A 14286-nucleotide genomic window follows, 5' to 3' on the forward strand; every position below is an offset into this window, starting at 1 on the left:
TTGACAATGTATTATGAACTCTGTAACCCAAAGGTTGGTATCATTCTCCCAAATTAGAGGTCGGAGAGTCAGGGTGCAATATATCCCTATGAATGATGCTCATACTATGAGTTAAGAGCATCAAGAGTGGAGAATGAAGGAGCAAACAGACAGAACAGGCTCCATCTTGAAAGCAGGACTCTATCTTGGGCCGGACTGTGGACTTTGAGCTATACGCCCAATATCTATGGAAACGACTTACCAACTGGAAAACCAGGCCCCCTGGACAGAAGAGCCTCAGGGCATGTACCCAGACTCTCTGCTGCCTAAAAGACTATCCTAATTATTTGTGTAACTGAATAGAATCATAAATTCAATTATACTTATTGGGGCCTATTGATAATTGTCCCCTGTTAACTACCTAGGCTTAAGTCATATGAATCATGGGTTAACTTTGGTTGTATCTTTCTTTTCCTTTGTTCAGACTAGTTTCAGGGAATTTGGGGAGGTGGGTTTGGCACGTACACTTAGGGTATATAAGGTTTTCAGAAAAGCTGGTCAGGGTCCTTGGCTAAGAGAAGACTCTGCCTTGGGCCCGCCAGTGTAATAGTGTAATTAAACTGCACTCCACTATCTGCATTGTCCTTCTGAGTGAGTTTGTTTCCCAGAACACGTGGCTACAACAAGGTATGATGTCTTAGATGACCCATTCAAGGAAATTCACAGAGTCCAGCTTAATGAAGCCTACGTACCTTGCATCCTGATAGAACACTAGAGGGACATACTGAGGCAATATTTCTGGATCAGACTGTGTGGGTTTGAGCAGATACAACAAGACAGCTTTTGACAAATTTTCTCAGATGGTTCCAGTAGATCTGGTGGTGACCCTTCTTGCTTTCTTATTTGCAATGAGGCAAAATGTCCCTGCTTCTTAGTATTCAAACTCAGTTTGGGGGAGTAGTACAATGAGTCCATTCTTATAGATAAGAGAGTCCAAGGGACTTAAAAATCTGCCCTCCAAGTCATCAGGCTAGGAAAACAGACAGTTAATAAGAAGTAGTGTTTATCCCAAGGTCATAAAACAACTGCAAAGGGGCATATCAACCACTTTCTCAGAGTGCTTCCTGCTTCCTGACTCACTGGGAAATTTCATTTTTAAAATTCATCATCTATCAAAAAGCTTTCCTGCTGGAAATCGTATCAGTAAGAATGAAATAGTGCCCTCTTATCTGGGGGGTCCAAACTACTCTGACACAGAGAAGCAGCCTTGAGTTTCAGCATAGATGCTGAACCTCAGAGAAGGGGTTTCTAAGCACAGCATTTTGTCCTTTTAACTTTACAGTTTCCAGAGAAATAGGCTCCAGATCTACTTGCTATCCAGACCTTTACATAAAGTCTTGAGAGAGAAATAACATATGAAATGGAGCAAGAAAGAATTCATTGATTTAACACACTTTTATTGAGAATACTTTTATTGATTTACATACAAAGATATTTATAGTAGCATTATTTGTAATAGGGAAAAAACAAAACTATCTTGATTGCAAATAATGAAAGATTAGTATTTAAGATTTGTGTTAGTCACTCAGTCCTGTCTGACTCTTTGCGACCCCATGGACTGTAGCCTGCCAGGCTCCTCTGTCCATGGGGATTCTCCAGGCAAGAATACTGGAGTGGATTGCTATTCCATTCTCCAAGGGATCTTCCCAACCCGGAAACTGAACCCCAGGTCTCCTGCATGGCAGGCAGATGCTTTACCATCTGAGCCACCAAGACTTGGCATTAAGTAAGAGAAGCATGTCATGGGACAATTATATAACAAAGCCCAATTTTCACTAGAAAAACTCTGTGTGTGTGTTTATATAAGCATAGAAGAAAAATTAATATGTACTTAACTGTTGATGATGTGAAATAGTCTAAAGGTAGGAAGATAATTAGGGAAAGGAGCAGTAAACAAATTCACAAACTGGAAAAGTAAATCTTGGATCTGGGGTGAAAAGTGTCATTGAACGGGTCATTGCAATTGCTTTATAAGGAATGATTGGACTCTTAGGGGCACTATGATTGGCATTAGATGTAAGAATGTTGAAGGTGCCATCAAGTCCCAGACCAACAGAGTGATCTGTGAACTTTATTTAGTCTCTCCCCAGGTTGTACATGGGTCAAAATGAAATAAAGTCTTTGTATGAAAAGAGGGTGAAAACAGCCAAGCACCATCCAGATTCAGCTTCCAGCTGTTCTATTAGGCAGACATTAAAGACAAGGAATTCAAGACCAGAGATCACACTCCACCCAGATAGTCTTTCCATCGGTATCTTGTCTCTGGTTTCTCTAGGGGTTCCTTTTTCAGTTTCCAGCTAGGATGGCAACACCAGACTTTCTTGACAACATTCTATGGGGTTACATTGTCCTTTTTGGCCTCTGTACCACTCAGCTCTGGAGAATTATAAACTGTCTCCAGTCTTTATCTGCAGAAAAGGTCAGAGGGGCTCAGCCTTTACTGCTGGCTCAGCTGGAGCCTTGGGGGCATTGTCCCCATAAATGTGACTTCTCAGTCCCAATGATGGGTTCATCCTTGTATGTTCAACTGAGAGAAAGGATGGGAACAGATGGGTTCAGTGGCAGATGGTCAGAGGGGTTGGATGGTAGAACCAGAGGCAGAAGAAAGGCCGAAGAGGCCCAGAGAAGGAGGCCTGGGGGAAAGTGTAGATGTGGGACCCATCAGACACACTATAGAAGGAGACATGCCCAGCTTCATAGTCCAAGAAGACCCCCACCCGGCTGGGGGGCTCACTCAGTGGGAGAGCAGTCCGAGGGGAGGTGAGGGCCTGGTACTTATTAGCGTAGAGTTCCACAGCCCAGAATCCATTCTCAGGTGACTCTGCAATCCCCCAAGCCCTATCCACGTTTTCCTCACAAACCCCCAGCTCCCAGTAAGTCCTGTCGCCCACTTCCACCTCCCAGTAATGTCTCCCCGAAGAGAAGGACCTGTGGCCCAGCACACAAGGGTCAAAAGAAAACCTCTCAGGTTTTTCAGGAAGATTCTGCCACAGGTTTCTCCGCTTCACACTTCGGTGATCTTCAGACAGAAAGAGTTCAAAGAAGGCAGTATTTGGATCCAGAGTCACATGAGCTGTGGAAAGAGTGAGAGAGAACAGATGTCCTGTCAACTCCGGTATCCCAGGGCCCTCAGTGACTGGGAAGTGGGGAGAAAAGAAGCCATTCCTAATCCATGAAGTTGCCTTCCTTCCTCCACAAAACAGCTGGAGTGATAAGCATCTCCCCTGGATGTCCTTAAAATCACATCAAAGAGCTATTAGGAGAGTTCAGAGACTTACAAGCAGGAGATAATCCAGAGGTTCTGGGTCCCTGGGAGCAGGGTGGCTAATCACAACCACCACCCCCCATCCTCTCATCCCCCACAGCATTTTGTACAACCCCCTCTCATGTCACTGCACTATTACTGTTTATTTCATATTTCTCTCCTCTACAAGACCAGGACCCCCAAAAGTAAAGACTATATTTGTTCATCTTTGTGTTCTTACTGTCTAGCATTGTCAGACTCTGCCTCACAATTGGTGCTCAATAATGTTGGCAGAATAAAGGGCTGGGGAAGGTCCTTGGACAGCCTCTAGCCACACCTCTCTACCAACCTGAAACCCCAGGACATTTCATGGAGAATTATCTGGCCAGAGATTTTTGGCCAACTGTGTAAAACATCTGAGCAAATGAATACCCATCTTTAATAGACTGTCCCTGAATCTCACAGGTTAGAAGAGTTATATGGGAGAAACTTTTATGGGTTCATCAAACATTGGTTCCTTTTCTTCCTGGGTACATAGCGAGATGACATTTTCCAGTCCCTCTTAGGTATCCAGCAGAAGAGTCGGCTGCTTCCAGGCCTCACCAATAAGAAAACCTTTACACAATATTTGCATTCCTTTTTCTGCCATTTGCTGGCTCAATGTAGAGTAGAGTGAGGCCCTAGGTCAAAATCTAGCAAAGCTCCCACATCCCCATTTGATTTGTCCTGAACACTGAAGAGATGGAGTAATACGCTGTTGTTGTGTTTACCTAATGAGATGCCCCAAGGGGAGAGAAGCTAGGTGGACAGAGTTGCCACATCTCCTCTAAGATGCACAGAACCCACTAGAGACTGAATGTCATTTGAATGAAACCTTTCTAGTTGTATCCTCAGGTCCATGATGCTGAAGATATTGAGTGATAGTTGCTCAGTCATGCCTGACTCTTTGCAACTCCATGGACTGTAGCCTGCCAGACTCCTCTGTCCATGGACTTCTCCAGGCAAGATTACTGGAGTGGGTTGCCATGAGTAGTAGAGAAACTCAAGAGAGAAAGTAGATGAGGAGCCCTTTAAGAAGGAAAAGAAAAAAAAATAGTATAAACTTCTGGAAAGGAAAAAGGTACAGGTGCTGAAATGAAACTTGGTAGTATTTGATCTTGATGTTACTTGTATCTTCCCTGAGTCTCCATTCATTGCCTGCCCAGCCAGGCCACTATTTGGAGCTGGAAGATGGAGAAAGACCACTAAGATCTTCTTCTATGGAGTCCTGGGCCTGAGACAGTAAGAATTAGACAGTCACTCACCAGCATAGGACCGAGCTTTTTTCCAATCTGCAATAGAAAAAAGAGAGGTGAGTGCTCCCTGGCAAGAGCCGTACATTTCTTGGCCCTTTCTCTGCTCTGGTTGCTATTCCTTCCCTCCTTGGCACCCTCATCACTCATCTCCAGAGCTTGTCTAGGCTCCTTCTCTCATATTCCTAAGAGAAAATGTCTAGGAGGAAAGAGGCCAGACAAAATGTACTCTTCTGTTTCCCCTTCTTGGTTCCTAAGCATGGATTACAACTCCACCGGGAGCTCTTTACTCATGTCTCTGCATTCCCCATACTGGACGGCTTTGTGTTTCAGTAGCTGAAAGGCACCAGCTTATGCAAATAAGAGAAGGCTGCCATCACAGGGGACATGGTCCTGGACAAAGGACAGAACTCTGAGGGATTCACTCCTTCCTTCACTGTGATCATGTGTTAGTCATTTGCACAGACAGGCACCTGACCCCATCTCCTGCATCTTTTCCATGACCTCCATACACTGCCCTGCATGGAGTAAGGATGGCTGCGGCTGCGGCTGCTGCTCCTGCTGCTGCTGCTGCTGCCTGGAAATCTGTCTCTTATTTAGCTAGTCTCCACAGGAAACATGTCTTCTTCATAGTTAATATGCCACCTTTTGCTGTGATTAGGGAGTCAAACACACTTATTTATTTATCTATTTTTGTACCCTTACCTGGGGGAGCTGCCCGTGTGCTCTGGGCGCTGTATCCACTATTAGCTCACAGCTCTTGCCTTGATCCCAATGTGTTATCAGCCACAACTCATTAACCATGAAACCCAAAGCCAGTTTAATTAACTATTCAGTCTCCATTTCTACATCTGTAGGTTGGACATCAGACTAACACTTGCTACTTAATTTATCTGGGGGAGGACATAGACTAACATCTGCAAAAATGCTGAATCACCATGCTGAACACCTGAAACTAACACAATATTATAACTATGAGGGAGGTCACAATTAACTTCATTACTTCCACCATAGTTTGAGTGAAGTGAAGTTGCTCAGTCGTGTCTGACTGTAGCCTACCAGGTTCCACCATCCATGGGATTTTCCAGGCAAGAATACTGGAATGGGTTGCCATTTCCCTCTCCAGGAGATCTTCCCAACCCAGGGATTGAACCCAGGTCTCCCGCATTGTAAGCAGATGCTTTACCATCTGAGCCACCAGGGAAGTCTAATTGTAACTATATTACACTCCAATTAATAACATTTTTTAATCTAAAAAAGGCATTTTAAGTTATGAAAGGTCACCAAAAAAAAAAAAAAAAAAAAAAAGAAGAAGAAGAAGAAGAAAGAAAAAGATACAGAGGAGAAGAAAGGATAGCTTACAGTTCTAGCCCTGACCTCCTGTATGGACTGCACACCTGATTATCCAACTGCATACTCTGCATTTTCACTTGGATCACTAACACCCTCTTCAACATTCTGACTCTGTGCTACCCCCTCCCTTGCCCTGACTACCTGGTTTTCTTTTGGCTTCCCTGTTGCAGAAAAATGGCAATTCCATTTTTATAGTTTCTTGAAGGAGATCAGCCCTGGGATTTCTTTGGAGGGAATGATGCTGAAGCTGAAACTCCAATACTTTGGCCACCTCATGCGAAGAGTTGACTCATTGGAAAAGACTCTGATGCTGGGAGGCATTGGGGGCAGGAGGAGAAGAGGACGACAGAGGATGAGATGGCTGGATGGCATCCCTGACTCGATGGACATGAGTCTGAGTGAACTCTGGGAGTTGGTGATGGACAGGGAGGCCTGGCGTGCTGCGATTCATGGGGTCACAAAGAGTCAGACACGACTGAGCGACTGAACTGAACTGAACTGAGGCCTAAAAACCGTGGAGTCATCCTTGATCCACTCCTTTACTTTTGCAGTACACGATCAACAAGGGTATTTTTACTCTGTTTTAAAAATAAATCCAGCACTGAGGCCCCTCTCACCATTTCCAGCACTCCCCCTTGGTAAAAACCATCCTCATCTCTCCCCTTGATGTCTGTGGTAGCTCCCAGCTGGTCCAGTCGTGTCCAGCTCTCTGCAATCCTATGGACCATAGCCTGACAGGCTTCTCTGTCCATGGGATTCTCCAAGCAAAAATTCTGGTGTGGGTTGCCATGTTCTCCTCCAGGGATCTTCCTGACCCAGGGATTGAACCTGCGTCTCTTATGTCTCCTGTATTGGCGTTCTCTACCTCTAGTGCCACCAAGTCAGTCTCAGTGTAGCATCTAAAGTAACTTCTCAAAACATAAGTCAGGTTCAGCTCCCCTTCTGCTCAAAACCCATCGGTGGCTCCTTTCTCAGAAGCAAAGCCAAAGCCAGCATGGATGACTTTCAAGGCTGTGTGATCTGGCCCTCCAAACACGTCTGATTCTACCCACTCTGATTCTCCTGATCACTCCCTGCCTTCTAGCAACACTGGCCCCTTTGCTACTCTTCAAGCAAACTAGTGTGTTTCTGACTCTGGGCTTTGGCACTGTGGTTCTCTCTACCTAGAATGCTTTTCCCTCAGCTATTCCTGCAGCTTACTCCTCTACTTCACCATCACTCTATTTTATAATTTTTTAAATTGAAGTATAGTTGATGTACAATATTTTGTTACAGGTGTACAATTCACCACCTTATTTTAAACTGCACCTTCCAATGCAATATTCTGTTATCTCCTGAGTGCTAATTATCATATGCCAAACTGTATATTATACTATTTCATTTTTTTTTCTATCTTCTTCCACTAGAAGTTAGATTCTTTGTGAATGGGATATTTCTGTTGTGTTCATTTCTGTACCTAGGGCACTTAGAAGAGTAACTTAGTTATTAGTTACTAGTAACATAGTTAACAGTTGTGGATCTTTGTTGAGCTGATGAATGTATGAATGAATGAAATGAATAGAGAATCCATGAGGGAACCTGGAGAGTGAGTGATTCAGGACAAGAATGAATAGCCTCAGAAAGGGAAAAAGATGCCTGCTCTGTTGAAGTCGGAGCCTAGAGATCAGAAAGGGCAGGTGCACATGGTGGGGCAGGAAGTTTGCCCCCCTCCCTTCTCTTTTTTCTCTGAGATGCGGGGTTGCATCACCTTTAGAGGTGTGGGAAAAGGATGTGGTGATGAAGGGTCAAAGCTAATGTTCACTGAACTTAGCTACCTGCTACAAATGTACTGGGTGTCCTCACTTTCATCTCATTTCCTAACATCTGCTCAAAGGAGTAGTTGCAATTAAATCAATTTCTAGGTGGGAAAAGTAGAACTTCAAAGAGGTTAAGGAGCCTATCCCAGTTTGTCTGAATGAGTAGAACAAACAGGGTCAACAGATGTGATGAGCAGACAGAGGAACTGGGCACAGAAGTGGGAAAACGAATGATACATGTGGGGCACTGCTGGTGGTGTGGTCAGTCCAGTGTGGGGTGGCGCATGTCAGGGAGTGTCCAGGGATGGAACAAACTGGAGTGGACCATTAAGGCTGACTGCATTGCGGGATAGAAACTGCAGATTGGACTTTACCTTTTAATGTAGTGTTTCTTCAATTGAGTTATGTAAAAACCTCGATTAGACACAAATTAATTTCCTCTGAAAATAAATCTTCAAAGTCCTGAGGGAGCCAATTAAAAAAATGTAGCAATGAAAGAAAATCTGTCTTTAGACAGTTCCTTTGTCACTAATGCAATTATGAACACAGCAGTTAGCTTGGAAGCTAGAACCATTCACACAATAATTGATTAATAGGAAAAAAAAGGATATTAAGCAGGTGATGTAGAATCTGCTTAGGTTGTGTTAGTTTTGACAAAAATTGACATTAAGACAATTTTTCTTAGGAATTTGAAAATCCTTTTAGAATTTACAAATATCCACCCCAGTAAGATGGCAGAAGGCAATGGGGAACCACAGATGGTTTGGGGCTTAAGAGGAATGTAATCAGATTTCTATCTTAGCAAGTTTACTATGAAACTCTAAACTATGGAAAACTTTTCACAGGCAAGGTCTTGTTTATGCTGGTTGTTTTTTAAGATTTTTTTGTCTGTTTCCTAATATTTATTTAAACTAAAAGTCTTAAAAGGAAAAGGGCAGCAGTAGCTCTTGAGGGAACAGAGCAGCTTGCTGTTGAGAGAAGGGTCTTGATAATCTACTCCCAGGGATCTGTGACAAAAGAAGAAAGAAAGATTGGGGGAGGTATTCTATGCCTGAGAAGGGGTCCTGGGCTGAGCAGTAAAAGGACTTGCCCTGAGGGAAGGAGAGAAAGGAGCCCCCTTGGGTGGGTGGTGGTAGCATTGGATGGTGAGGGGAGGGGAGGAGGAAGGGCACATTGACAGCAAAGAGAATGGAGTTCAGTGTTGGCCACAGGTTTGAAAAACCTGTGGGGCAACCATGACATATCAACAGAGCTATTGGGGTTATAGGCTGAAGTCCAGATGGTGCAAGAATGAGCAAGGCTTCAGAGGAAAGAATAAGGAGAAAAGCACTTATTAAATGAAACAGATAAAGCCTTAGATGAAAAACAAAAATTCCAATTTACTCACCATCCACTTTCTGGGCTTTTCTCCAGCCTGAAGTAGAAGAAAGAAACTTCATGAGATCAATGATACGTGAGAGGGTCTCAAATCGTACACGTAGGAGGAGGAAGTACGGAACTTACGGAGCTCTCTTTGGAGTTGCTCTGCAAAAGGACAAGAAATGAATCAGTACCGTTCATAGGAGAAGGGCCAGGTTTACAGGGAAAGGGTCTGCGGGAGGCCCTTTCCTGCATCATGTGTGCAGTGAGTCCAGTGAGCTGTCCCCCAACTAGAAAAGCCAAGGCACAGTCAGGGTCCCAGGATCGGGGAATTAAAGAGGTGGGAGTGCTGGTATTGAGGGAGGAAAGACTGAATATAAAAACCTCAACTTCAAATCCCCTTGGCCCTCTTAGTCCTGGTCCTCCCCTTTCTCCTCTGTCCAATCCCTTTTCCGTAGTCTTCTTTGGACCTCACTGCCTCAGTCTTTTGATTCCTTTACCTTTGATCCAGCATTCTCGATCTTTCTCTCGGCGAAGTTTCCAGATGAAACCAAGAGCAGTCAGCAGAAGAAGTCCCAGAAGAAGCAGGAGCGAGGTCTGAGCTGTTACCCAAGGAAAGTCCTTCAGGAAGACAGTGGCTGAACTGGAAGTGCTGGGCATCATTCCTGCAGCAAAAAGCAGGAAAGGGCCAAGGCCTGGGGTTGCTGGGGCACACAGAGGATGCTGCAGGACTCCCCGAGATGCCTGGGCCAGACCAGCAGCAGAGGGGCCTGGCTGGGAGAATGAGTGACTCCAGCTCTGCCCCATTCTCTCCCACAGGATGGCTGGGAAACCCAGGTACTTTAAGAGTCAGCATGGAACGACAACAAGTAAGTGTAAAGGCTCTGGGTGTGTGTGTGTGTGTGTGTGTGTGTGTGTGTGTGTGTGTGTGTGTGTGTTAGTTGCTCAGTCATGTCTGTGTCTTTGCAACTCCACGGACTATAGCTCGCTAGGCTCCTCTAACCATGGAATTCTCCAGGCAAGAATACTGGAGTGGGTAGTTCCCTTTTCCAGGGGATCTTCCCAACCCAGAGATCGAACCCAGATCTCCTGCACCTCAGGCAGATTCTTTAAGTGTTAAATCAAGGAGGCTCAAATCACTCCTGAAATACAGAACTAAAACTGGGGTCTGGAGGAAGGGGTGGGAATTGTCCCCTTTTCCTCAGATTGTGAGAATAGATGCCTTCCAGTAAAAATCACCCTGAATGTGGGAGGAATGTGGGAGCCCCTGACTTTACTTGCAATTGTTAATAGAAGTATATTTTTGGTAGGGAAGTGGATGATGCTGGGAATTAGAAGCCCTGAGTACTAGTCCCACCTCCACTGCAGACTCTACTTGTAATTTCAGCCAAGCATCCTGTGTCCCTATGTCTCCACTATAATGGGGAGAGTTCAATAATATTACCTGTGCTGTCAGTACCATCAGATCAACAAGCAAGCTGCGAGAAGAGAACTTGGCTATCTATGTGAACTTTTATGCATGTGTTTCTTTTAAATATCCCTTAGCACCCAGGCCATGCTATTTATTTAGTTGTTGTCTAGTCGCTAAGTCATGTCTGACTCTTTTGAGACCTGATGGGCTGTAGCCTACCAGGCTCCTCTGTCCATGGGATTGCCTAGGCAAAAATACTGGAGTGGGCTGTCATTTCCTCCTCCAAGAGATCTTCCCCATCAATGGATGGCACCTGCATCTCCTGCATTGGCAGGTAGGTTCTTTACCACTGAGTCACCAGAAGCCCAATAAATACCACTGAGTCAAAAAAAAAAAAAAAAGAGAGAGTGTAAACCTTTTATTTCTCTATCAGCAAAAGGAGTCCCTGTAACTAGAGAGCCTTTCCAAAGAGGTTTTGCAAATTCAATGACACGTTTTATGTGCAGGAAAAGTTAAATTAATAAAATAAAAACTACCCATACAAGCCAGAACATAGTCATAACTGGACATAAATATAACAGCCTAAGGCCAATGCCATAAGCAAATTTCCTCCCAGTATCTGATGAATGTCATTGTTGTGAGGGTTAAAGAAACAATGAACAATCAGTTGTTGTTACCCTTCCTGATACAGTAGAATTTTTATTGACAAAATAGATTCTGGCAATTTTCCCTGAGACTAAAGCATCACGGTGTTTTGTCTGATTACTCATTACTTCTCACAGAAACCTACTTCCTTATTTGTATATATTTGTCCTTTCTCCATAAAATTTAACCCTAGATTGTGGACTGTTTTGTATCATTTCCTAGCTATTTTGTACTGGTAATGGCTTTACAATGAATACTCTGTATGTCCTAATAAAGGATAATTTTTTAAAAGGTAAACATAAAAAAAGACTGTGCAAATAATTTATTTAACTTATTATTTAATAAGAAAGCCAGTAAAAATGTCAAAAGTGGTTTAAATGAGGATTTGATTTGCAAAATCTTATATTCTCTATCAGAGAGAAGTCATTTGCATCACTAAGGACAGGAACAATTTGTATTACTCTCAGTGTTCTATAAATTATGATCTGTCTCTACAAAGTTGTAAATGATCTAGAAAAATAAGCAATGGCTTAGTCCTATGGAATCAGAGATCCCTAATGTGAGAACTACCAGACAGGGTTAGTATTCCTTAGAAGAGACACACAGTCATCTTTTTTAACCAGTGAAAGTCTTTCACAAATTTTCTTGGCCATTCTTTCTTTCCCCTAGTGTTGAGCACAAAGCACTCAGGGATGGTTTACACAGAGGCAGCAAATATTTGTTAAACAAATAATTTCCTAAGAAATAATGCAAAGTAGTTATTTTTTAAAAACCGAGAGGAAAAAAAAAGGAAAAAAAAAAAAAAAAAAAAAACAGACCAAGAGGACTTCCAGAAATGATTCAGACCATTTGCAAAGGGGCTAAAAGAAAGAGAACTACACACGTGTACCGCCCTCTGTCCCTTTAAAAACCATCCTCACCTGCATCCTTCTGCCCAGCAGCAGTGGCTTCACGGAAGTCCCAGCCTTGGGCAAATGGTGAGTGCTCAGGGACTCTGACTTGGCATCTCCCAGTGGGAGAGCTACAGGCCTGCCCTTTGCAGTGCAGATGGGTCCCATCCTTGTCCAAGCTCATGACCCGAGAGGACTGCTTCTGTTGCTGTTGGATGTCCATGGGCTCCTGCCTCACTTGTGGGGAGAGGGAACCAGGAAGTTCACTGTCCTTCATACCTCAGCTGCAAAGTCAGTCACCCCAAGGGTTGCTCTCTGCCAAATGAGCTGCTTCCCAACCAGTAAGAGCGAGAAGAGGAAGAGACAGGTAGGAATGAAGGAAGGACACTGGACCAGGCTTAAGATGGGTCACACCTCTCCCTCAGGAGTCTGGGAGAACAGATACATCTGAGTCCCTGCTTTATTTTTGTCCATAACTCTTAAAATGTTTTCATCTCTCTATATTGGTAGGATCACTAGGTAAAATACCTTGTATTACAGTTTGCTAAATCAGGGAACTTTAAACACAGGAGACTCTCAGCAACCATTTTGCAGAATGAATGAATATAGTTTTCTACCTGGAGGTTTAATGGGAGAAACAGAGAATCCAAGCAAGGCAGCAGGCAGAAGGGTGCTGGCCTGGGAGGCAAGGAAGCTGGCTTGAGTTTCTAAACAGAGAGCACTGTTTGCTGTGGGCCAGACCTGTGCTGAGCATGGAGGCAGGAGCAGAGGAGTAGAGAGAGGAGTCGGAGGGCCTGGGCCTTCCAGAAGCCTGCAGCTCACACCTGCTGGCTGTCTCCCCACCGCCAATTCTCATGCACTCACATTTCTCTGCTCCTCGGGGTGACTCAGTCTTTGAATCACTTTGCGATTCAGACACTAGGCTGGACCCAGGCTCCAGGCAAGATTGTCCACTGCCTGGTCTCTCAGGCGGGAGCTCAGGCAGAGGCTGGGGAGTACTCACGGGCTGGATCTGCCCTTGGCAGGGCACCCCGAGTACTCCAGGTAGATGTGTCTGGTCACAGTGCCCCTGCCCCGATGGTGACACTGTCTATGATGGAGATGAACTCTGGACTGTGAACCCCTTTCCTCTACATTTATGATGTAAGATATCGATGTTTTCAGGGAGAGAAGCGAAGTCTAGAGATCAGCCTGCACACACCTGAGTTGGTCGGTTTCGCCACAGCACTGCCTGCTGGGAACGTATATCACCTGCCATGAGGCCTTTGAGCTCAGCTGGCTTGTTGGCCATATTTCATGGGTCACTGGATATAGGGCAGTGATATGGCTGGGGGACTTGGGAATGAAGAACAAGCTGGAGGCAAATAATTTTATGTTAAAACAGAACGAAAAAGAAAGCTCAATGCAGTATGTATCTGATAAACACTTTTCACTTCTTTAGTCCTATAGGGATTTGCAAGATGATGAAAGGACAACAGGGACAGGAGCTAGTGCTAGGAAGAAAGGCCAGGTAGGGGTGGAGTCAGAGAATGTGCGATTTTCTTATTAAAATCAGGAGACAACTTTCACGGCGTGCAGGCAAAGTGGGTAAAATTACAAAAATGATGTTCTAGAGCAGTTAGAACCTGGGAAAGATGCAGATCAAATCAGTCACCAAGTATTAATATCCTCAGTAAACTTCAGTGGGATAAATGCTCTGCAAAAGTCTTTTCCAAATCTGAGCCTCTCTCTGGCTGAGTCAGCTTTTAAGGCCCACAAACCCAGAGGATACCCAGATGTGGGTAGTAAATGTGTCCTTGACCTAGGAGCACAGCATTTTGGCTAAAAGGGCAAGTATTTCTAGGGTTATGCCATCTGGATTCATGTTTGAATCCACTTGTTTTGCTGGCTGTGTGAACCTGGGCGTGTTATTTACTTCTATAAGCTTCCTCTACAAAACACGTTGAACTGTAGTGATGGCTTTGCAGGAAGGCTGTGAAGATGGAACTCGGGTGTGTGTGTCAAGCCTTGGTGCAGTGCCTGGCACAGAACGCTCAGTAAATATTAGCTATGGCTCTATTAGCTCTCACTCCAATCAACTCAACACTGATCATTGTTTGTGTCTTCAAATGTCACCTCACCCATGAAAGTCTTTGATCCTTATAGCATCTCCCTCCTAAATCTCCTTCCTAAGAACCTTCAAAACATTTTATAAGTCAGGAGAGAGGGTCTGGCACTTCATTACACTTATCAATGCAACCATTTTAGAGCCTAGGCT

At 44.3% G+C, this 14286-nt stretch overlaps 1 protein-coding gene across 1 annotated transcript; it reads right to left on the reverse strand.

Annotated features, from left to right (window-relative positions):
- Positions 1-1540: 1540 nt before the first annotated feature.
- On the reverse strand, positions 1541-13047 carry LOC138069581 (butyrophilin subfamily 1 member A1-like). The gene is made up of 7 exons (XM_068960921.1): positions 12894-13047; positions 12060-12266; positions 9584-9748; positions 9228-9248; positions 9112-9138; positions 4588-4614; positions 1541-3112 (listed from the first exon to the last, which is right to left on the reverse strand). The coding sequence occupies exons 2-7, from the start codon at positions 12250-12252 to the stop codon at positions 2595-2597; spliced, it is 951 nt and encodes a 316-aa protein (XP_068817022.1). The 5' UTR covers positions 12253-12266; positions 12894-13047; the 3' UTR covers positions 1541-2594.
- Between the last annotated feature and the right edge of the window lie 1239 nt (positions 13048-14286).

This window comes from Capricornis sumatraensis, chromosome 22, assembly GCF_032405125.1.
Source record: "Capricornis sumatraensis isolate serow.1 chromosome 22, serow.2, whole genome shotgun sequence".
Classification (NCBI taxonomy): domain Eukaryota; kingdom Metazoa; phylum Chordata; class Mammalia; order Artiodactyla; family Bovidae; genus Capricornis; species Capricornis sumatraensis.